At 34.3% G+C, this 23,985-nt stretch overlaps 2 protein-coding genes across 6 annotated transcripts; both read left to right on the forward strand.

Annotated features, from left to right (window-relative positions):
- Positions 1 to 4,260: 4,260 nt before the first annotated feature.
- On the forward strand, positions 4,261 to 6,549 carry LOC111903244 (probable fructokinase-7). The gene is made up of 7 exons (XM_023899023.3): positions 4,261 to 4,479; positions 4,759 to 4,937; positions 5,032 to 5,244; positions 5,374 to 5,571; positions 5,660 to 5,800; positions 5,875 to 5,991; positions 6,212 to 6,549. The coding sequence occupies exons 1-7, from the start codon at positions 4,452 to 4,454 to the stop codon at positions 6,341 to 6,343; spliced, it is 1,008 nt and encodes a 335-aa protein (XP_023754791.1). The 5' UTR covers positions 4,261 to 4,451; the 3' UTR covers positions 6,344 to 6,549.
- A 1,436-nt stretch (positions 6,550 to 7,985) lies between these two features.
- LOC111903243 (uncharacterized) lies at positions 7,986 to 15,808 on the forward strand. 5 transcript variants are annotated; one of them, XM_023899021.3, is made up of 8 exons: positions 7,986 to 8,470; positions 8,564 to 8,595; positions 9,682 to 9,779; positions 9,891 to 9,973; positions 10,064 to 10,141; positions 10,211 to 10,309; positions 11,617 to 11,919; positions 15,586 to 15,808. In XM_023899021.3, exons 1-7 carry the CDS (start codon positions 8,387 to 8,389, stop codon positions 11,905 to 11,907), a joined length of 765 nt encoding a protein of 254 aa, XP_023754789.1. In that variant the 5' UTR covers positions 7,986 to 8,386; the 3' UTR covers positions 11,908 to 11,919; positions 15,586 to 15,808. The 5 variants fall into 5 exon arrangements, 4 of the variants coding, with proteins under 4 accessions (XP_023754789.1, XP_023754788.1, XP_042755561.1 ...); XM_023899020.3 differs by lacking the exon at positions 15,586 to 15,808 and adding an exon at positions 12,041 to 12,408; XM_042899627.2 differs by lacking the exon at positions 15,586 to 15,808 and adding an exon at positions 12,055 to 12,408.
- Positions 15,809 to 23,985: the final 8,177 nt, after the last annotated feature.

Here is a 23,985-nt window from a genome sequence, read left to right on the forward strand (position 1 = left end):
TGCAACACTTGAAGCAATCTAAGGCTTTCAAGGTATAACTATTCATTGGTTCATCTTCAAACTCAATTTATGATGGAGGTTGAGCCCTAAATTTGTTTTTATAATCAAGTTGATGGTTAGGATCCTGTTTTGTACAATACTCTTTGAGTGATTTATATGGTTAAAAGCTCAAATCTATCATTTACCTGACATATTTGATGTTTGGATAAAATCTAGTCATGAACCCTATATTTTAAATTAAGGATTATGAAGTTGTCAAGCTTTGTATATAGATTCAACGATCATAGATGTGGTTTTAATGCAATAAATCCATAGTGGATGCATAACCATTAAATGAGAAACTATAAAGCTTGAAATATGGAATTGTGGCTTCTATTGTTAAATCATGATAATCTATTGAGATTAAACATCTTTAAGTTGTAAATGATATTCTAGAATCGTGAAGTGATACATTTATTATAATTGGGATTTAAAACATGAATGATTACTTGACCCTAAAATGATTCTAGGGATGGTTAAAACATTGGATAGGAAAGTTAAATCTTGAATGGTGTAATTATGGATTCCAAGGAAATTAGATGACCTATATGAGTAGATGATCCTGTTAGACCTCTTGTTTCTAGAATTTTACACAATATTTTTATATTTTAGGTGAATTATGCTACTAGACTTTTTGTTTTAGAGCAAAAGATGATACTTGACAATTATTTTGTGTATGATTTTGTCAATCTTCACAGATTATTTATGCCAATAACTATATAAAAATTCACAAAAAGAGTCATTCTATATTATGAAAAACAAACATAATGATAGTAATAAGATAGAAAAATACTCAGCCAGTATTTATAGGAGAGGAATTTAATATTTCTTGAGGGACATAAGCAATTGTCGCCACTTCTAATAGATAAAACTACTCAATCAATATTTGTTTTTATAGATTTGTCGAAGAGTTTAGAATGTATATAAGAACAAATGCCAGAATTCATTTTTATTGATTTGTTGTGAATTATGTTTTGTTTAACATACAAATTGGGAAACAAGTTATAAGTACTTGTAGATAGAGATAAATTACACTTTTATTAATTTCTTGTTCATGGTATTTCTTTCAAATATATTTACATGTGAAAAAGTTAAACCACATATACGAGAAGGAAAAAGGTTACTTTTAAAAAAAAAAAGAAATTTACTAACATATGATTGTTCAAGCTTATTAAGTTAGAAAGAAACAAAATTTTAGACAACTAACCTGACATCTGGTTCCCAGATGAGTGCATCTACATAAATTCTTGTCAGAGCTCAGTTTAAATATCTTCATCATCCAGAAAACACAACTATAAATAATGAAGAGTTGAAAAAATGATAAATGATAAATGTAGCCTACGATTTTAAGTATTTGGAAATTGCTTATTGCACTTATTAAACTAATATGAAAATTAAGATTTTTGACAAAATGAATAGGATACAAAGTCACAATACTATATATTATATAAATATATTAATAGACATTTGACTTAGAAATAGTGAACTTTAGACCTTTAGGTTTTGGTCTCAATAATTTAGGGGGTTTATAGTTTTGGTCCTCAAATTAGGTTTGGATCCGTTCGTGTTTTAATCGGTCTGCTCACCTTTTTAAAACTATTTAAGAAAGACCATCTCCTTCCTTTTTTTCTTCACAATTGAGATTGAAAACGCTCTCACCACCACCACCTTATACGTCGACGCTCACCACCACCACCACCATATACACCGCGGTTCACCACCACTTATACATCCCGCCTTCTTTATTAAGCACTGCTATACCTATTGTGTCTTCTCCATTCATCTTCAAAGTGTGGCTTAAATCCGATAAAATCCTTAACTTCTGGCGGCTATCTCACATCCAGTAAGTTTTGTTATCTTTATTTATATGAAATTTTGATGTTCGTTTAGGGAAGTGTTTTAGAGCCATCCTCAATAAAGTTCCTGACATGCTTTTAATTCTTTTATTAGGGTTCATGGTCATGTGATTTTGATTTATGTTAAGACTAAAATTAACAATGCTCTAAAAAAATCAAAGATTTAAGTTTAAAAAAATACAGAAAATGGTATCTTTTTTTTTGTTTAACGTGTATGTTGTGACAAGCTCTTCAGGGAATTGGTCGTTTGTTGACAAGTTGGTCTTGGAGATTAACCTGAGAACACAACATAGAAGAATTCTTAAAGGACGACCGGGGGTTCTCTCGGGACGTCACTCAGTTTCATGTATTACACGTAGTGGCGTTCGAGCATAAATGTGATGTTTTGGATGAGGGATTACGGATATAGGCCTGTAGATATGAAATAATGTAGTAAGACTTATATTGTACTGTTTATGTTTGATCTGTATCGAACATGACATCCCGAGTCTTTTTAATGAAATACATTTCTATGGAAATGTTTTGATAAATCTTTATCATATTTTTATTTTGGGAACAAATTCCGCAACACTTTTCTGTAAAATGTTACTCTGATTTTCAAACAAGCATAAACAAAATCGGTCTTTTTTTGCCATGAAAATGAGGATGTCACAGTTTGTGTGTGGTTGGGTTGAGGCGATCATGCTTTGTGCTAAAGGACAACAAACTCAGGGCGTCCCAAATAGACTGAAGGCCAGTGGCGCGTACCAGTCAGGCCGAAGGCCCGATGAACATTCCAGATAGACTGAAGGCCCGGTGTGGCGTACAGGCCATGTTGTAGGTTCTGTGAGCGTACCAGGTAGACAGTAGGCCAGTGGGGAGTCCCAGTCAGACTGAAGGCTCTGTATGCATGATGTTTGTTGTTATTGTTATAATTATGTAATGTGTTGGTATTTTGGGGGAACTCACTAAGCTTTGGGGGCTTACAGTTTTGGGTTATGTTTCAGGTACCTTAGATAATCGCGGGAAGGCGAAGGCATGGTCGTACACCTCCTCGTGTTTTGATTTACAATTTTGGGAAAACTCTAATATTAAACATGTTTTGAGAACTAAATTGTAAACAATGATGATTTGTGGGATGGTTTTAAAAGTTTAAAATTTTCATGAGTTTTATGGATGTTACACTCTTTCTCTCTATCTCACTCACGAGGAAGAACAAACACCATCTTTATTCACTCAAAATCCTTTTTTTCACACCACAATCACTTCACTTTCTCTCAAAAGTTAAGAACCCTTCTATTAAAGAATTTGTTGTATTTTTCCATTAGTTTACGGAAACAGGTGGCAGAGATTCCGATAAAGGAAGAGAATGAGCTATCGGGAACAGTTGCAACGATGTTAAGAATGTTGTAAACTTTATTAGATGAACGACATATGCGGATGGCGGAGAAATTCGGAACATCGATTGTGGAGTCGGATCTATGGGTGTAATTGGGGCTACTGCTTAATAAATGGTGCCCATAAAGTAGTCTCATATGTATCCAATGACATAGAGATTGAATTGGGCGGCGAAGGTGTCGCCTTTAATGAAATCCTGAGAAAATCGGAAGATGAACTTTTGGTAGGGTTTTCGTCATCGACGTAATCTAGATCGCTATAGAGTTTAGCATCCAAACTCACCCATGTAAGAGCGTAGGTGTGCATACGTCGCATCACAGCCGATGGAAGAATCTTCAACCCTTTTGACGAGATCAAGTTTATCTCAATAATCATCGTCTCTGGTTCATCCATTTGAGTCTCCATCTGATCTCTCTCTGTATGTATCTATGATAATAACTGTTATTATCTCTCGTTGATGAGACTTTTTGATGTTGTTACAGTCTCGATCAACAGTTGCTTTGGAGCTGGATTCCGATTTCATGGTGAAATTTGAAGAAAAAAATTGGTGATAATAATTTATCTGGTTGCTGGTTGGTTTTGAAGGGAGATGATGAGTATTTACTTACATGAAATATGAGAAATTCTTTGTATTATTTTTTTTAATTACCAGGTCATATGTATACAGGTTCTTTAGGTTACCTGGTTAAAAGCGATGTAATTCAAATAGAGTTTGTAAGTAAAATGAATAATTGCACAAAAAAAAACAGTAAGTGAACGTGTAAATTCCCCAAATTATAGTAACAATAATCCATTTGGGATTACATCCCTTCTAATAATTATATTTGTTTTTTAAAATTAAAAAAAAAAAATCATATAAGATAGTTAATTATACGTGTCATTTTAAGAAAATGTTACAAGAAAATTGAAAAACACAATACACATGGCAATAGTCTTTAAATGACATGTGGCAGCCTATGAGTTTGATTTTTAATGGAGTAGAGAATAGATGATTGAAAGCCATCAATTTCATCCTCATATTTCTTCTTCTCGCATTCTCTTCTCCAAGCCTCCATACTTGCAATTCTTGGTACCCTTTTGAAACAAAGCTACGAGTTACTTGTTTCCCCCTCTGTATTTCTTGATTCCTACTTGTATAACTCCTCAGTAGTGCCTTTTCGTTGTATAGTTCATACCCACATGGCGGAATTGAAAAGCCCAATTTCAGGTTCTTCCACTCTCTTTCTTTCCCTTACACCCTTGAACTTGATTATTAAATAATAATGCTTATGATGTTGTTTCGCGGGACTTTGTAAAACGATGGGGGATGTTTTCTTTGATCTTCTGGTTCTTGAATCATCTTGAATATTCTCGATCTTTTCTTGCTTAACCATGGGCTAAATATAGAGCTGTTTAGGGTTTCCATAGTCGACATAAATTGGGAAGTTTTCCACAAATGAGCAGATTGGGAATCATTTGGGTAATTGTATTTGTCTACTTGATTCAGGCGAGGCGATGAGATCACTTGTTGTATGCTTCGGCGAAATGTTGATCGATTTTGTACCTTCTGTTTCTGGAGTCTCACTTGCAGAAGCACCTGCGTTTGAGAAAGCTCCCGGTGGTGCTCCGGCTAATGTTGCCGTCGGTATATCAAGACTGGGAGGTTCATCGGCGTTTATTGGCAAGGTAAAAGCTGCCGGAAAATATCCAATCAAATTCTAACTTTTATTACTACGAACCATGAGTATCAGCCGGATTTGTATCTGGGATCCGTTTTCAGGTTGGCGATGATGAATTCGGGTACATGTTGGCTGACATTTTGAAGAAAAACAACGTAAACAACTCCGGCATGCGATTTGATCACAAGGCCAGAACAGCTTTAGCTTTTGTCAGTCTCAAATCCGATGGTGAGCGGGAGTTTTTATTTTTTCGTAATCCTAGTGCAGATATGTTACTTCATGAATCCGAACTTGATGTGGATCTTATTAAACAGGTTCTCTTCTTTATTACTCTATCATTTTCTTTTTGATAAATGCTATAATACTTAAAATTTTGAAAGGATGTTGCTATTTTTGGGTAGCAAGCATATGACTTTTGGTTTATTAATTTGTAATTGATTTAGGCAAGAATATTTCATTTTGGATCGATTAGTTTGATAGAGGAGCCATGTAAATCAACACATTTAGCTGCAATGGCCATAGCCAAGAAATCCGGAAGCATCCTTTCTTATGATGTGAATTTGAGATTGCCATTATGGCCATCACCGGATGCGGCTCGGGAGGGCATAATGAGCATATGGGACCAAGCTGATGTCATTAAGGTATAAATACTTATGTTCATATATACATAATATACAAATCATCATAACATCATAGATGTGATCCATGTATTCGATGATGACTTGGCAGGTAAGTGAGGATGAAATTACGTTCTTGACCAGGGGTGATGATCCTTATGACGATAATGTGGTGTTGAAGAAGCTTTTTCATCCGAATCTAAAACTTTTTCTTGTTAGTGAAGGAGCACAAGGTTGTAGATATTACACTAAGGTATTGTTTCTTTTTTACTTAATGGGCTTAATAGGATTTATTACTATTCTAAAATGTGTTGTTATGATTCTTAGCAATTTAAGGGTAGAGTACCTGGAGTGAAGGTGAAGTCTATTGATACAACGGGTGCCGGAGATGCTTTTGTTGGTGGGATTCTGAGCATACTGGCTTCAAATAAAGATCTTTACAATGTAACATCTGATATCCATTTGACATTCATTGGACTGAGACTACTATATCAATAGGGTAAAATTGAAATTTTTGGTCCCATCCAAAAGGGTGGTATAGAGATCCGCTCTGGATATTTTGTCTGTGCAAAAAGACATATATGTCATTCTCATTCTCATTTTGTCCATGCATACTGATTATGCATTTATGCTTGTATTTTGTAACCCATTGTTGTGTTTGTAGGATGAGGCACAGCTAAGAGAAGCTCTTCTATTTGCAAATGCATGTGGAGCACTGGTTGTGACTAAGAAAGGTGCGATACCAGCTATGCCAGCAAAAGAGGAAGTCTACCGATTTCTGAAACAAGAAGGCTGAATATAGAGCTATAATGTACATGTATTATGGCTATGGATGTTTAGGTAAATCCCACGGTTGTGATGTAATTGTCTTACTTTAGGATTTATTGTTTAGGGTTTAACAAATAGCTGAAATGTAACAATAATGCTTGTAATAGTCCTCCTTATAGTCTACACCATGGATTATTCGTTAAAATACTTGGAATAAATATTGCATTATAATAATTGTTGATATCTTCTATGGCACTATACAACACACCACCGACCACCCCTTAGATTAGAGGTGAACAATTCAAACCGTTTTTCCCGACTGAGAGAAAAAAAAAACCCGATTTTTTTTTTTTTTTTTTTTTTTCGGTTTTTTCAGTGACCGTTTACGATTGTACCAACATCCAAGTTTATGCATACACCACCAACACCCATTGGAACTTTTGATTTTCTCAAAACACAACCAATGCAACCGGCCACCCTATGAATTCGATCATCCATTCTAATGTGTGAATATGTTTATCTTTCAATTTGACAGCAAAAACAATCCAAATCCTTCAAGATCAATCTCGAAGGTATTCCTACTATTGCAGCCATTATTGGAGTCACAGTAACTCACTTTTTTTTTTTTTTTTTTTTTAATCTCCCATCACTGATTCATCACCACCAACAAAAAGAACGATTTAGCATAGCCTTGTCAATGTTTCATCACACCAATGCAACATATAGCTCCTAAACCATTACTAAATTGCCGTAAAATACGAACACATCAAAGTGTGGAGGGTACCCCCTTCGACTTTCGTAAATCATGTCTTCATGCTCTTACCTCTTACGATAGTAATTATTTGGAATAAAAGTTTAGTAAAAAACAAGTTTTTTAACCAAAACCGATTATTTCAAAAATAGTTCTTCAATAATCAAAACCGGTCAAGCATTTAAACTCCAAGAAACCAATCAATATTGGTTATGTTTTAAATTTTTAATTGAAACCCATAACAAAACAAAACCAATTTAATAAAATTAAAAAAAAAAAAAGTAAATTACTGAAATCATCCTTGTGGTTTGGTCAAAATTGCATGTTTGGTCCCTAATTTTTTTTTTGCACTCGGATTTTCCTTGTGGTTTGATTTTGTTGCATTTTTCGTCCCTTACATACATAAAGTTAGGGACCAAACATGCAACTTTTACCAAACCATAGGGACGAAAAACACAACAAAAGCAAACCATAGGGACGACCGAATGCAAAAAAAAAGTTAGGGACCAAACGTACAATTTTGACCAAACCACAGGACGATTTCAGTAATTTACTAAAAAAAATCATTTTTCTAGTTGGCAAATGTACACCTCTATCTAAGATAGAGAGGAAAAGCAATGATCATCCATTTAGGGCTTGAGCCTTGAGGCCGTTAGGCCCCCCAATTGAAGGTGTATAGTGTATACAGGTCTGGCCCAATGACAATAATCCGACTGTCGAAAACTTTGGTCTTGAAAAGTTCGGTCCGTGTTGGTAATAACATGAATTATTGGACCGCTTAATGTCAAAAAAGTATTTAATTTTGATAGAAATATTCCATTTTACTTTTTTTCATAAATTTATAAGTTTTTTTTTTTTTTTTTTTTTTTTTTTTAATTTTTCATGTTTTTGGTTTATTAAAACCCTTAAATTTGGCCAAAATATTTGATTTTATATTTTTCTTAGTTCATTAAAGCCCCTACATTTACATTTACAGAAGTTTTCGTTTTATTAGATAAATATGAGAAAAATGATTGTAAAACTATGATTTTAACGAATCAGAAATACATAAAAGAATGTTTAATTCGATTTTTTTAATAAAATTGTTGATACAAGTTTAATGACTCTAAACAAAATCCCGCAATTGATCGTGCCACCGGTAGCTATGGCATGTGCAGTTGTTTGAAATTGCAAATCTCCTCACGCTTGCTATATGCTACCACCCAGATTTACCTTCAGTCCTTCAACTTCCCCTGATTCCAGTAAACCACCACTTATCTTCTTTGGAATCCAGATTCATTCATAACATCGATCCATCAGACAGATCCACAACCATCAACAATGGCAACTGATCGTTCGTTGGTCACGGAGATCGGTCCGGATGGTCTCGTTCGCGAATCGCCTGTCATCGCCCACACCGAGCGGGTGCGTGTTGATTTCCTATGGCCTATATGTTCATGGTTTTGACTGATTTATAATTCTAAGTGGTAATGTTAATCCATGTCATTCTAATTTTAGATGATTGAAGAGGAGCAGCTTCAGTTGAGAAAGTACGTTTCATTCCACCTATGAATTTGTTATTCGATCTGCTGATTTTTCATTTGCATGTTCGCATACTATATTTCTAGTATTGCTAAACCCGTAATTCAGACTAAATATTATAAATAGTAGCACCGTACTGTTTGATTAGGTTTTTGAAGCTTATTTTGGTCTTCTTGGATGTTAATAGAATGAATTTCAATTATTTCGCCAATAAAATCTGTTTCGCTGCTTAGGTGCTTAACTTCAGCTATAAAAAGAACAATTTAAGAATGCTCAGAATTGACATCAATTCCTTGATCTCTACGATTAAAGGGAACCACATTTAAACTTGCTAATGATTGCTGATTTGATGTGTGCGTGGATTTTTCTCTCCATATTTGATGATCTTTTCTAGAATGATGCAAAAAGTATCACTGTAATACTTGGGATACCTGTCTTCCTTGCCTTCATCGTATAATGTTGACCATCTTCCTATCTATAATTCGAGTAAATTGAGAAGCTTTTTGTTTAGCTGATGTAATACATTGGCCACTAAAAGTGCTACTATGTAGGTTGATATTACTCAGAATTCACAAATGACCATGAAATGTCAACATATAAACTCTTCAATAACTGTAGTTCAGAAATGGTATAATGTTACAAGCCACCTACCCAAAGTTTTAGTTATACATAGTATTCTAATGTAAGAAACAACTTTTGAGAATCTAGTATGTCACTCCATAGTTTGCTTCTCACTATCATTTACATATTTTCATCGATGGAAGAACTGTACATGTTCTGACTTCATTGTGTGAAAGAGAGGAGAAAAAGCTGCAACCAAAAGAACTTCATTGTAGGACATCATGAATGTCTAATATATCTTGTGCACCCACATTAGTCATTCTAGATTTTTAGTATCATGTCATGTTTACAAATAAATTTAAGATATCTATCCTGAAATTGTAGATTGTATTATAAAGTATAAATAACTTTGTTTCTTGATGATCAGTAGGATCAGTCATTATTACCATGTGTTTCTTGATGTTACATCATGTTAATTCTACAACATATTTGTTTATTGTTCATTCTTCCTGATTTGCCCTTGGAACTTTCAGATACATTGAAGAGAATTATTCCAAAATCCGTGATGTTGAGCGAGAGCTTACGGGTCTCACAATGGAGATGAAACTCACAGCAGGACCAAAGAAAGCTGGTTGGTGCATTATATGCTTTTTGTTTTTGACATTAGCAATGGTGCTTCACTTTTGTCATTTTGTGTGCCTAAGTATTACTTTTTTCTCATTTACATCTTGACACCTTGTAGCACTTGAACATATGAGGAAGAAAATCGAAATGTCAACAGAGAAGATTCGTCTTGCTAAGTTGAAGGAAGAAGAAGCAAAGAAGGTTTGAGTCTTTCTGTTGATATATGTTCATCTTTTGTCCTTCTCATTTACAAAGCTGATCATAGCCAATATTTATATTTATATGTTGCAGGCTTTGGAAGCTGCATCAAAGGCAGTGAAGGATGAAGAAGCACTCAAGCAGAAACTATGTGAAGATTTGAATAATTTGGTACTCTACATAACACTATTTTTCTGTTTTCAGTGTATTGTATAATGTATACTCACTTATGTTTTATAGGTCCAAGAAAGCAGTAGCTCTCAGTTTGCTAGACTAGAGGAGCTAAAAAGGCGGCTAGAGGCTTTGAATCCAAGAAGGTCATCTGCATTTTTGGGAGCTGTAAGCTTTCTCTCTGCTTCCTTTTTTAATGCAATAATATGTTTGTTTAATTTTCTATACTATTCACAAAAGGGAATTTGTAAAATAAGGAAATGAATCAGTTGGTGAAAATATGATGTGGGGAAAGAATCTAACAGTGAGTTTCATCCACAATTCCAAGTAGTTTGTTAATCATCAATGGGTTTCAATTTGATTATAGTCATTTAAAAAGCTTAAACAACCTAACTTCTTCATTAGTGTATGGAATTCAAATAAGCTCTTAAAAAGCCTCCTTAAATCATAATCATAAACTTAAGTAGCTCTTAGTTTTGCATAGAATGATTAGCATTAAAGATCAAAGAATCATCAAAACTGAATTTAATTTGAAAAGCTTGAAGTTACTAGCTTAGAAGATAACTTTTTATGACCTAGATAGATAATAAATGGGCATCCCGGGTATACATAGGCCAAAAAGCCCGAATAAATGGATGAAATTCTGGCCCGTTAAAGGCCCAAGGATTTTGCTTGAGCTAAAAAGCCTAGGCTTTTTTGGGCTGTTGTTTTTATTTTTTTCCCTGTTTTTCATATGTGTGTCATTGTAGTGGATCAAAGTGTTGTTGTTTAACAATTAAATAAATACAATATGACACTTCACTTGTAATGTAAATTAAAACAAATCTAGTACTAGTATATTCTTATTAATTCAGTTTCATATCTAATACTAATACTATCATCTTCTACATCCTATCTCACTTTAGTACCTATATCTACTTAATAAAGTATACACATAACAACATGCATCTTATATACGTGTAAAGTATATGCACATAACATCTATTAAATTTTCATTATATAGAAACCTACTTTCGAAAATGCATAAAATCTACACTATTATAAAGCTTAACAACATTTGGATTCTACATGCATTATCCGATGAAGCTGCTTATAGAGAATTGAACCAAATTTACACCTAAACTCATCCAGCTGACATTGTGTTTGACTTGTACATTCTTCTGACATTTGCATTCCATTATTTCCAGATCTGATACTTTTTTTTAAATAAGACATCCCTTGTCATATTTAATCCTACAAAAGTTGACTATAATTTTCAAATGCCTAATCATCAATCCATCATTGTTTAATTAGACATGATACTTTGTAAACACTATACCATAATAGAATTTGTACTTTATATTTCCCAATTACTTATTCAGTTCAATATATATATAAATATTTACTTTGTTCCATTAAGGAGATAATAATGATATTGTTATGAGTTGAATTCGTAATAATGATGGTTGGTTTGTTGTGTTGTGTTTGTGTTGTAGGGTGCGAGTCCAGTGGAACCTGCATTGAATTTGAGGAGGACAGGTGTGGAGGTATCGGTTCCTTCTAATAGCGTGGAAGCTGCAGCTACTACTATTACAGAATCATCTAATAATAACAATAATAATAATGAGAAGACAAGTGGAGATGTACAAGAAGGGATGACGAGGGGTAAAAAGAAAAATGCAATTCAAGGGCATGGGCAAGGGAGACCTAATAATAAAGGTCAAGGAGGAGGAATTGGAGCAATACCCAAGAGAGGAACCAGTTGGACTGGTGCTGGCTTTGACTAAATTTTCTTCCAGGTATATACACCCCGCCCCATTTTTCAACCATCAAAATTATGTTTACATTTGTAAAAGGTTCTCTCTCTTTTTTTTTTTTTAATATTATTTAATATGGGTTGCTTTATGTCATTGATTCTAGCGTCCAATGTTAAGTATGATTTGTTTAGGAAGTAAGTAGACTACCCTGTGGCTGTGGCTGTGGCTGTGGCATTCAGTGTGGTGTGGTAGCAGATTCCTTTCCTGTACTGTAGTTACAAAAATCAAAGCCATAGGGGACGGTGCCTTTAAATTTACAGAATCCATCATATCCTTCATTATGATTTGATATTTCAGGTTCATTAATTGTTATTATTATTATTTATTTTTCAAACATGGTCTTCACTCTTCACTTTCCTCTGTGGTGTATCAGGTGGACCTAAGAATAGTAAATGCATACAGACTCTTACTCGACTCTACTCTCTTTTAACTTTGGAATTCTTTACATAAATATTATTGACTTTGGACTTATGTAACCTTTGAAAAAAGATCACTAGAAAAATCGGGGTGGGGTCTTTCGGACCTTCCAACAAAAAAAAAAAAAAAAAAAAAAAACAAATGTGATAAGTCATCTCATAACAATGACAGTAACATATCAGGAAAAAAAATAATTATATAGTAAATACATAAGGTACATGACATGACAACATCTTGTTACCAGTCATTTTTTTTTTCCACATAAACATTGTAAGGAATTAAAGTAGACATCTCATACAAGTGAATGATTGTATATAACAACACTAATCCATTTGTAATGTAGAACCAGTGGGGTAATGTTGGAGAGAAATGAAATGAAATTAGGGAGTGGGAAGATGTTGTATGAATATGTAAAATTTAAACTTTTAAACTGAAATGAATAAATGAAGTTCTCAGCTGTTTGCATTAATTTAAATCAGGTGATAAATTAAATAAAGACAGTTGTAAGAAATTAGTCTCACTCAGTCGCTTCATAGGTTTTAAATGATATTTTACATATTAGTCCTGTAGTGTAGTTGTAGTAGTACTAGATCTGCTGGGATCTGAGGACCAAAATTGATGTGGGCTGAGCGTAAAACAGGCAAGGCAGAATTGAGCTGCATAGTCAGTTTTTAATTTTATTGTGGGCTTATTATATATTATAATAAATAATAAATCACGACTCACGGTAGGTATTTGGTAAACGTAAATCCATGACACAACTATAACTACAAGAACAAGACTGTCGTCCTTCCTCCTGCTTTTTTGTCATACACATCCACATCCACCGCAGCTCTAATTCATACATGCTACATTACCATAAATTTCTCTACCTTTTTACCTTATACTGTGTCTTCCTTTTCTTAAATTTGCATATATATATATATATATATATTTTTTTTTTTTTTTTGTTGGAGGAAAACACACCATCAAAAATCAAAACACAAAAACTCACCCGTCAATAAATACAACATGTTTGGGTACCAGTTTTCAACCCATTTAAATAAATAAATAAAGTTAGGGTTGAAAATTCCAACTTGAAATTAAGTTTTTTTTTTTTTAAAAGATAAATTGGAGTGACCCAAATCCAAAATCATATTAAAATAAAAGCTTTGGAATGAATTATTTTGTAATGTGGAAATAATTTACCATCTAATCCCTCCTAATGATCTTGCCCCTACACCTGTTAGTGCCCTATTCTTTTCATTTCTTTCACTTTTTTCCTTTCTGCCCTTGTAGCTCCTCTTTCTTGTTATTTACTAGGTCTAAATCCTAACTCGTCGACCTAACATGAAAATAAAAGGGCTGGATTAGGGTAATCTCTCTCAACGCATTTAATATTTTAAACTCAACATTTGTCAAGTCTTTAGTCAAAATATAACCACACTACACAAACCATAATTTTGTAAGTAAGTGAATAGTTTTTTAAGTTTAAAAAATAAATAAATAAGAAGAAGAAATGTGTAGAAGATAAAAAGATGATGGGTATTTGGCAGGTGAATGGATCTGGTTTGGTAGAGGTGGTCCATGGAGTATAATTGCATGATTAACGCCGGTTGGTTCACTGCTGCCCAGAAACTGGTAGTCCTACTCGTACATATTCATATTCAGTCAGTCAGACCTTTTTCATTGCCTTCTTCTATTCTTTTACATCACTTTTTTCACATTACTTATATTCATTATTATTATTTTTTATTTTTTTCCTTTAATCAACCTAAGTTTGCTTCAATTCTTTTATAGTAATAATATTCGTTAAAAACTTTTATTAACAAATATTACAAAAAACCCAATTGTATTGTTGAGCAATATCATTCCTTACATTGTTAAAAATCAGACAATCCTCTTCGGACAAGTCCTTTCTCGGGTTTAAGAAAAGCTTTAGTGGATGATTCTTTTTTTTTCCTTTCCCAATTCCAAAAAGACCCTCAAGCTTAACGTCCAACCCTTTGATGTCACTTCTTATCTCCTCTACTTCACTCAATGAACTTTGTGTTCCTTTCAACTTTCTTTTTGCTATGTCTCGTCCCATAAGACGAGTTGGATCTTCATATGAATCGTCGTTGTTGAGGTCAATTCTCCGATACGCGAATCAGAAGATTAATTGTGGGTTGACTCGGAAGTTTTGCTTCGTTTGGACATGCCCACGTAATCATCAACACTTTTTAGATTAAGCCGTTTTGGTTTGTCCTTCACAACTCTCCAAAATGCCTCATTAGCAAAAGATTTTCCGACTTTCGTCTTATAAATCTTACGAACTTTTGATAGAACATCCACCTTATTTGCACCGCTTTGGGGGTTGCAGGTCGCGTTCATGTAGATGTCATTGAACTCCAATAAGGCTTTGTTGGTGGTCCTCCATTTCAAGTAAAGTTGATTAGCATTGTGGTGCTCCTTTTTCATTAGGACGCAAAAACTAATCCAAACTCTATTTTTAATGGTTATCGAATCTTGGTTGTCACTCATTGCCAGATTCTCCGACACATCAAGCCATGCTTGGGCTATTGCCCTCTCTTCATTATCCATCAATCCTTTGGATGGAGCCTTCCCTTTTCCTTTATTTTTTTCCTTTTGATTCGACTTTGGGCTCTTGAAACGACTATTGAACGAGGCATTCATCCGAAGAATCGGTTAACTCACCGACTAGGCGGCGTGGTTTGGATTGAAAATTAGTTTGGGGTTGAGTTGTGAAAAGAATTGGATTTCTTAAACCGTCTCAAACGGATCAAGATCGAAATTTGGACAAGACATTAGTTGGGATTGAAAATTAGTTTGGGGTTGACTTTAGTAAAATGGCATGGGTTGAGAAGAATACGGATTGAATGAAAATATTTGTGGAGCCATAGAAGGATAGTAGTAACTAGCGGGTGAATGAATTAGCTAATCAAATGAATGTCGATAACATGGTGGTGATGGAAGGTTTGGTGATTGAGGGTTTGGAGGTGGAAGGTTTAATGATGGAAGGTTTGAAGTTTTTTTTTCTTATGGTTTTGTTTTGGGTAGATGCAGACAGTTTTGTTTGGTTAATTGAGAGTATTTGTGAGAGAGGTAATGATATTTTGTGTGTGTGAAATGTTGAGAGTGTAGTTTAATCTATAGTTGTTGAAATAATTTGAAATTTTGAATAATAGGTGGTAAAAACGTTTTTTTTATTTATGAAGATAGTTAAAAATTTATTGAATTTTGGGTTTGCAGTTAAGAATCCGGTCAAAGACATATCAACCAATCACATGCATGCTTGCCTTCTTTCTCCTCTTGTTAAGGTGTTAGCGAATCCAGCTTAGCGAGCCCCATAGTGAGTGCTAGGGGGCGGTGTACCAACTCCTTGGCGAGCCTTGGCGACTCGACTCTGTGTAGCCTAATGTTTTTTTTCTAACAAATACAAATAATACACACCCGAGGAAATCTCATGCAATTACTTTACAAGCTATCCTAACCATATTCTCTTTGAGTAATTCTTGCAAAATGAATTTATATTCGTTATTTGTAACTCCATATGGAAAATTACCTAAAAGGGGCAATATATTTTTCATTTTTGTACACTTTTAGTCTTTATTATTTTTTTCTTGTACAATAAGTCATTTAACTTGTTTTGTATACATTCGGTCCTTATGACCGACTAGTACATGTTATGACTAGTTATTCAAATTTAAGTTTTCAGTTTGTATACATTTAGTCCTTAATGTTTATTGTAATTTTTTTTGTATACATCCAGTCATTATGATCGATTTTCATTAGGTTTTGCTCACTTGGCATCTACATGGAACAATTATAATGAGGTGTGCTCATACGTGGCTCATCCCTCACTTATATCATTAACCGAATTCATGAATAAGTCAAAAATGCCAGTGCTCTAGTTTTCTCCATGAAGAAGATGTCTTCAACTTCGGTTTCATCTATCTTCATAGCAAACAACGAGATTCTTTATGATTGCTTTCTTCCAACTTGATTATGACCATTTTTCAACAAATTAGTTTATTGTTCTTTTCAAATTGACCCCGAATTTTGAATGTGAGCTTGCAGTTGTTAAAAGGGAGGTTTCCTGTCTCAACCACATTGAATCTCATAATACTAAAACCCTAGAACGATTAGGGTTATTTCACAAAGACTAAGGAGACACATCGAACTTCTATTAATGTATTAATCATTAATAAATTAACAAACTCGATCCCCAATAAACTATCTTGCCAATAATTACTTAAATATGCCACTGTGTGTAACCCAAAAAGACTGCTATTAATACTAATACTACTAACTGTTGTGAATGATGAAACTATTTCTAATAATTGAAATCATTATGGCTAATGTGTTTGTATTGATATTAAATATAGTTGATATTGAATGAAATTTGTATTGAAACTAAATATGCCACATTTCTTCACCTATGTAATCTAGTTAGTATGCTATTGAATGAAATTTGTATTGATATTAAATATAGTTGATATTGTACTATAATAGTTACTAATATCAAAAATGAAATGCTATTACCAAAACCACAACAATTAACACATTATTCCACTTCCCAAACAAGTCACGCATGAGCACATCTCATTAATGATTGTCTCACATAGGATGTCGTGTGAACAAAACCTGAAGAAACTCATCATAAGGACTGAATGTGTACAAAATCAACAAGGACTTATTTTGCATATATATATATATATATATATATATATATATATATATATATATATATATATATATATATATATATATACGAACTGAGAACTTAACATAGCGTCGTCAGTCATAAGGATTGAATGTGTACAAAACCAATAAGTTCAACGGATTATTTTACACAAAAAAGAAAAACAATGAGTAAACATGTACAAAATAAGAACTATATTACCATTTTAGGTCGTTTTCCCTAAATAAAACTTACAAAAATGGATATCCGATTCTAATATGAAACATGTAGACTTCAAGAAGAGTTACGTCATACTGAAAAAAATTAGAATTAATCAAGAATTTATTGATGGTGTAAAAGTATTGTATTCATTATTTAGTACTTATATTGCTATTTGTTAATTAATATAACTTCTACATTTTTTGGAACGGCAGAAAAATATCATTAAAACAAGAGAGATTTGAAAGGCACAAGCGAGAAACTCTAGCCAAATTACAAGAAACATTCTAAAATAGGGGAGGAGTTTCAAGCATGCCAACCAATAGAATTACAATTGGACCTATTTTTAATCCAATTAAAAGTAATCAAGCTAATATCATCATCCGTGAACATGATCTTCTGAGATTCATTGAGTGGGGTCAATGACATGTTAATCTTGAATTATGCCCATCTCTATTCTATAACGAGGATATTGTAGATCATAGGATAGATGGTAAATCAACCATGTGAGTGACCATTAATCCAAATTATTCTCAAATTGGCATGGTGGTTAACCATACATGCTCCATCAACATAATATAAAGAAAATGTGTGTTTTCACGAGTAGCATACGACTCACATTTTTAATAAAACGAGAATTTTGTTTTAATACTTTAGTTAATACTTTTAACTTTCAAACAATCATCCTATCAAGCCCTTTCGGTAACACCAATCTCAAAACGCAAAGAGTCGGTGAGGGTGGTAAGCCTAAGGACTTTTAAAAATCGACTTTATTAGGAATCGAAGAATCCTCATTAAACCTATCTTTAGGCATTAGATTTGGTGAGCCTAGCCTTGTCTTGACTAATTATGTTTGGGAAAATATTAGTGTAGCACAATAAAGTTTTGCAGTTTGTCCGATTTAGTCACTAATTTTTTTTTTTTGTGCAATAGGTCACTAAAGTGCTATTTTACCTGCTAAATAGGGGAATGATCCAATATTATTCTGGTTTTACCGGTTACACTTAGTGTATATGGTTTTTTATTTTTATTTTAAAATTAAAAGTAATCCTTGGTATACGTGGCTTTTTCCCTTATTAAAACCTAAATTAAAACAGGGCTTCACCTTCTTCTTCTCAGATGAAAAAATGACGATGACATCTTCTTCCGAAATTAAAACAAGGCTATTATTTTTTATTTTGCATCCCTTAAAATTAAACAAACTTTTCATTCTAAAAACAACTGTTCTCCCACCACTACAATCGCTTATTATTTGACGAAAAATATGGCGACTGGTCCTCTTCCTGTTCATGCATCCCTTATCTTTCGTTAAAACTAAAGACAACGAAGCACTACCTACGTATTTCTACACAAACAAGAAAACCCTAAATTCATACTGGAGGAGAGGAAGATTGATAGTATGTGCATTGATGCTCCCAAGCTTCCGACCACCACCACAGGAGATTCCTCTATAGTTATGGCGGAAGAATCCTTCCTTGATATTGTGATGTAAAGCTTTCGACCACCGTCACGATCAGATTCCTCTAACCACCACCACCATCTGATGATCCCTACCCGATGTTCTCCACTTCCCATTTATTTTCTGCAACATAAGCATTTTCAGTAGGGAAGAAGTACTAGGAAGAACTTGAATCGGGTAAACATAAATTACGTTTAGTAAAGTGTGAAAAACAAAACCAAAGTGAGTTTCCCTAATTCGATTACCCTTGGAAAACATCACCCTGAACACGACCCATAGATTTTGTTGCTGAAATCCAAAGATGCCATCGTTTTTCATTTCCGCTACTTCCTCCTCTCAAACAACGTTAACATTGGTGAAGGTGAAGTGTAAGAGATACATCATTTGGTTTCGTGTAGAGAACAATCAATTACCCGTAGATGGAGAGAGAAAACCAATGGCGTTAGCTAAGGCAACCTCCTGCTCTGAAGCGGCGGTGAATAACGTGGTAGTTGCACCGATACAAACAAGCAAAGGAGTAAACGTGGCTACTTTGGTGGCGATTGTAAGAACGGCAATGTTAAGTAGGTTATATCTGGTTACGAGATCTAGGTCACGGAGATCAATTGTTCATTTGTTCATCAAAAAGGTATTAATTGACTTGATTTTTTGTAACTATAGTTTCCAATGCTTACAAATCCATGGAAATTTCAGGCTATAATCGATTGCAGGTTTTTCACCATTTTCGTAGTAGCAAGAACCTTCTTCTAATTGTTGGTCAATTCAAATGTGAGAAGTGGATCCCGAAGATGAAGGTGGAGGATGGAGATGATGGTTGATTAAGATGATAGAGATATGGGTGTTCAACAATTCAAGGTGGGAGTGATGTTGGGTGTTATACGATCAAAACTCATACTGAAATATAGAAGAAAGAATAAAACTAGGAAAAAGGATGGATGACGTTAAATTGTTATATGACGTGGCTTTTTTTATCTAGGTGGATTATATGACATGGCTATCAAAAAATAAATACAAATTAATTATTAATGTCACATCAACTTTTTTACCGGGTAAGATAGTTAAATTTGAGAAAAATGGCTTAATTGACAGGTCATAAATGAGTTTAATGGTCTATTGCGCGCACAAAAAAAATTAGTGACCAAATCGGACAAACTGCAAAACTTTATTGCGCTTCAATAACATTTTTCCATTATGTTTCTGCTAAACAAGTGAGGATACATGTTTGTAATAATCTCTCATACATATAATAATCTTATTATAATATGTAGGTAAATTTAAATATTTTAAATTTGAATTTTACCTTAGAAATATTTAAATTTAATTCTCTAATTAAGTAATATTTAAAATTATAAATAAATATTCAGATTTAAATATTATTCCAATATTACTTAATACTTATCTTAAATTAAATATTCTAATTTAAATCCTATTTAAATAATATTTAAAATCAAGAGGTTATTATCCAAAATTCGAAAAATGTTCATGTTTCCTTTTTTTTGTTGCACAAGTTAGGGAGCTTGTCAACCAAGTAGGGTTTTCGAAAATAAAACATATTTATCTGGGGACGCACCGTGCCTAAGGTGTAACGACCCAAAAATTACAAAGAGATTTCATTTGGAAACAGATTAACCAATTAAAAACCTTTAACTTAAAAGCAATAAATGACATTAATTTGTTTGAAACCCTAATGTTATCAGAGTTGAATTACAGGACATCAAAAATCATTATCTTTGATGCATGTGTATAGTCACGCCGAGCTCTTGTCATGAACACCTGCAAAACATTTTATCCACAACTATAAGCATAGATCTTAGTGAGTTCCTCATTATACCACATATTCCATCATATATACAATGCATCCACATAAAGTCATCAACTGTAAAGCCGACCTACATTCTCTCCTAATCACAAGCATACATCATACATAACGGGCCCAACCGAAACATACATAACGGAACCAATCCAAAGAGTATAATGGGCCCAACCCTGACTCATATAACGGGCCTAACCCAACGTACATAACAAGTCAATGCCAGGGGCCAGATCCTAGTCTTTCATATAATTGTTAGGGTCCAGATCCATGTGTTTCATTGTAAACATTCAATTCAAGTGAGAAATTGTCAATTTAAAAGTTCAAAGGTTTTTTCCCTACTCACGACGTGAGAGATGTATGTCACGTCGTGAGGAGATTAATGTAATCGTGCATCACCTTTGGGCTCATGACGTGCAAACACAATGGCTCACAACGTGAGACCTGCCTGTGAGGAAACCCTGATTTTGGGTGTTTTATTTCCATATTTAAAGGAAGTGAGGGCTAGGGTTAGCCCACCCTCAGCCTCCATCACCTCCTTGCACTCCCCTTTGAAACCCTACCATTTGTATTTGATCTTGAGCTTATTTGTGGTGATTTTAGTCAAGGGTAAGGAAAGGAAGAGCATCTAGTCCATAATTTCTTCATTCAAGTCTCACCATCAAGCATTTTCACACCTTCTGGACCTTTTGTAAGTATCAAGTTCATTGCTTTATGAGTTCTTAAGCTTAGATCTAGGTTTTTATGCTAAATCTTTCATATATAAGATGATGTAGTAGTTGAAACCCATAAAGTTGCCAACTTTATGGATCTGTAGTGTCACTTGAGTGTTATAGTTGCTAGATCTGGAATATGATTGAGTTTTAAGACTCTTGCATGAGATTTGGTGTCATTTCCCTCTTTTGTGCCCTAGTTAGTGTTTTGGACATGCATGTACAAAAAACAACGATTTTTATGATGTTCTGGAGTAAATAAAACACTATGGAGGATTTGGTTGCTTAGCCAAAAAGAGATTAAGATTTTCATTAAGAACTTCTTATCAGAGCATTCTCACGACGTGAACACAAGGTCGTCACGACGTGAGGATGGCATTCCTCGACTGTTTTGACTTATTAGGTCACGACGTGATTAGTAGATTGTGGGACTTTTGAGTGTGGATCGATTTTGACTTTGACCAGGGTTTGACTAATTTTGACCTAAGGGTATTTTGGGTATTTTGAGTTGTATTTGAGATTGACCACTATTGATGAATACGTGATCGGTAGAGTTGATATTCAGAGTAGTGTCATGTTTAGCGATCTTTTCAGACTGATAGGTGAGTTTTCCGCACTGTACCTGTGGGTCGAATGCACCAATGTCGGCCCATTGAACCATGTATCCTTGTTAGAGGATGTTTCTATGTTGCATTGACATGTTAGATTGAGTCATGATATATAGGATGTTGCTATGTGGTTTCAATCTGTAGATTTGTCTGTTTACCTATTAACTAGTTATATGTTATCTGTTATGTATATGTCAACATGTTGTGGTTTTAGGTTGAGGCTTTAGTGTTATGTGCATGAGCCAACAGACCGGGGGTATCCCAATATGATGACTGAGTGGACTCGAGGGTATTCTAGTCTGATGACTGAATGGACCTGCTGCATATTAGCATTCCAGTCCGATGATTGATTGGGTCGGGGGTATTCTAGTCCGATAACTGATTGGACCCAACATGCAATGTTTGGTTATGTTATGTTGTGTGGTGGTACTTTGGGGGACCTTACTAAGCTTTGGATTACAATTTCAATTTATTGTTTCAGGTACTTTAGTTGACAGTGTCAAGACGAAGGTGTGATCGTACACATCCTTTGGTGACATGTCTTTGGAGATTTTGTGTTACACGGATCTTGGGAATATTTTTATTTGACACTTGATAGATATGGTTTTGATTTGAAAACAATGGTTTCTTATAAATTAAAATGAACATTTTTATCATCATTTTTGGGATGTTACATTCATACAATACATAAAGTTAGATGTAGTCATGGATTAGATAGACAGTCAAACAGGTGGTCTACCCGAAAGCAATGAATCAAACAAGAAGCATGTAATAAGGCTTTGGACCAAGAATATATGCACATAATAACCATCCAAAACTATCAATACCCTAACCATCCATAACTATACAAGTGTTGTGATCCAACCATAGTCTTTCATATAGGTGTTGTGATCCAACCACAGTCTTTCGTACATGTGTTGTGATCCAACCACAGTCTTTCACACATGAGTCACAAGACAGTCTACCATAACATGACACCAAGTGTCATATATTGCACATACATGTCAGGTAACTATCCAAGTCAACTAGGATACTCGTACTCTAAAAATACTTCTATCCTATCATGCAAAGGGTATACAATGTCATATGTAGCATAGTGAGAAAACTCACCTAACTCCCAGAACCGGAGAAGAAGAAAAAACACTCTCACTCTTTACACTGATCAATCCTGCGAACTGGCTAACACCAAATAAAGATAAATCCTTTAATCCTCTACCCAAAACATCCAAGTTTGACCCAAGGTCAAACTGGTCAGAAGTCTAAGGTTGGCGGTCAACAAAAGTCAACGATCAACCAACTCAGTGGTCACTATAACGTAGAAACCTCTTGGCCACGTTGTGTGCATGTTAGGACAAAACATTCGACATGTAGGATGCCACTACATCATGGGGGCCTCTATGGTCATGTCATGGTTTTTTCCAGAAATGACATTTTTTTCATTAAGAACTTAATTTCTTGGTTCCTTAAACTTTCCAAAAGGGTTCCTTACCCTCAAATGAACCATAAAAATCCTTGATGGACATGCATGTATAATGCATTTCTCTCCCAAAACTAGATCAAAATGGTAAGAAATGGAGTTAAAACTCCATACATGGCACTAGTGAACATGAAAGTCTAGATCTGGAACATATAATAGCCAATGGACCTCAAGGAGTTATAAAGTTGCCAACTTTATCAAAACCAACCATTCATAAAAACATATCACGAAGGAAAATAAGCTCAAAATCTAGATCTACAAAGGGTGAACATAAAGTTGACTACTTCAAGACTTACAAAAGTCGAGAAGATGCACCAAGAGATAGAGATGATTTTGATACCTGATCCTTTGCTCAACAAAGCACTCCTTCAACCTTCAAATAGCCAAAACACCAACAAAGAGCTCAAAAGACAAGATAAGTGGCTATGGTTTCGAAATGGAGAGATAGAGGTTGAAGGAGATGAATTAATCCAAGAGTTAAGGTCCTTAAATATGGGGAAAAACCTAAATTATCGGGGTTAGGCTGCAAGAACCACCATGTCACAGCCTCCCTCTTGTCATGTCGTAGTGTCCATCCAGACATGCTTTTCATTTAAGTGGCATGTCACGTCATGGTCATCAATACATCACGTCGTGGCATAAGGTTTTCCCTAAAATCATATCTTTGACCTCTTTAAGTCTT

Source organism: Lactuca sativa, chromosome 2 (assembly GCF_002870075.4).
Source record: "Lactuca sativa cultivar Salinas chromosome 2, Lsat_Salinas_v11, whole genome shotgun sequence".
Taxonomy (NCBI): Eukaryota; Viridiplantae; Streptophyta; class Magnoliopsida; order Asterales; family Asteraceae; genus Lactuca; species Lactuca sativa.

Excerpts from the sequence above, each read along its gene's own strand:
- LOC111903244 (XM_023899023.3), top strand. The coding sequence starts at position 4,452 with ATGGCGGAATTGAAAAGCCCAATTTCAG. Across the intron at positions 4,938-5,031 it reads CATCGGCGTTTATTGGCAAG|GTTGGCGATGATGAATTCGG; the intron begins GTAAAAGCTGCC and ends ATCCGTTTTCAG. Across the intron at positions 5,992-6,211 it reads CAAATAAAGATCTTTACAAT|GATGAGGCACAGCTAAGAGA; the intron begins GTAACATCTGAT and ends TTGTGTTTGTAG.
- LOC111903243 (XM_023899021.3), top strand. The coding sequence starts at position 8,387 with ATGGCAACTGATCGTTCGTTGGTCACGGAGATCGGTCCGGATGGTCTC. Across the intron at positions 8,471-8,563 it reads TCATCGCCCACACCGAGCGG|ATGATTGAAGAGGAGCAGCT; the intron begins GTGCGTGTTGAT and ends TTCTAATTTTAG. Across the intron at positions 9,780-9,890 it reads AGCAGGACCAAAGAAAGCTG|CACTTGAACATATGAGGAAG; the intron begins GTTGGTGCATTA and ends GACACCTTGTAG.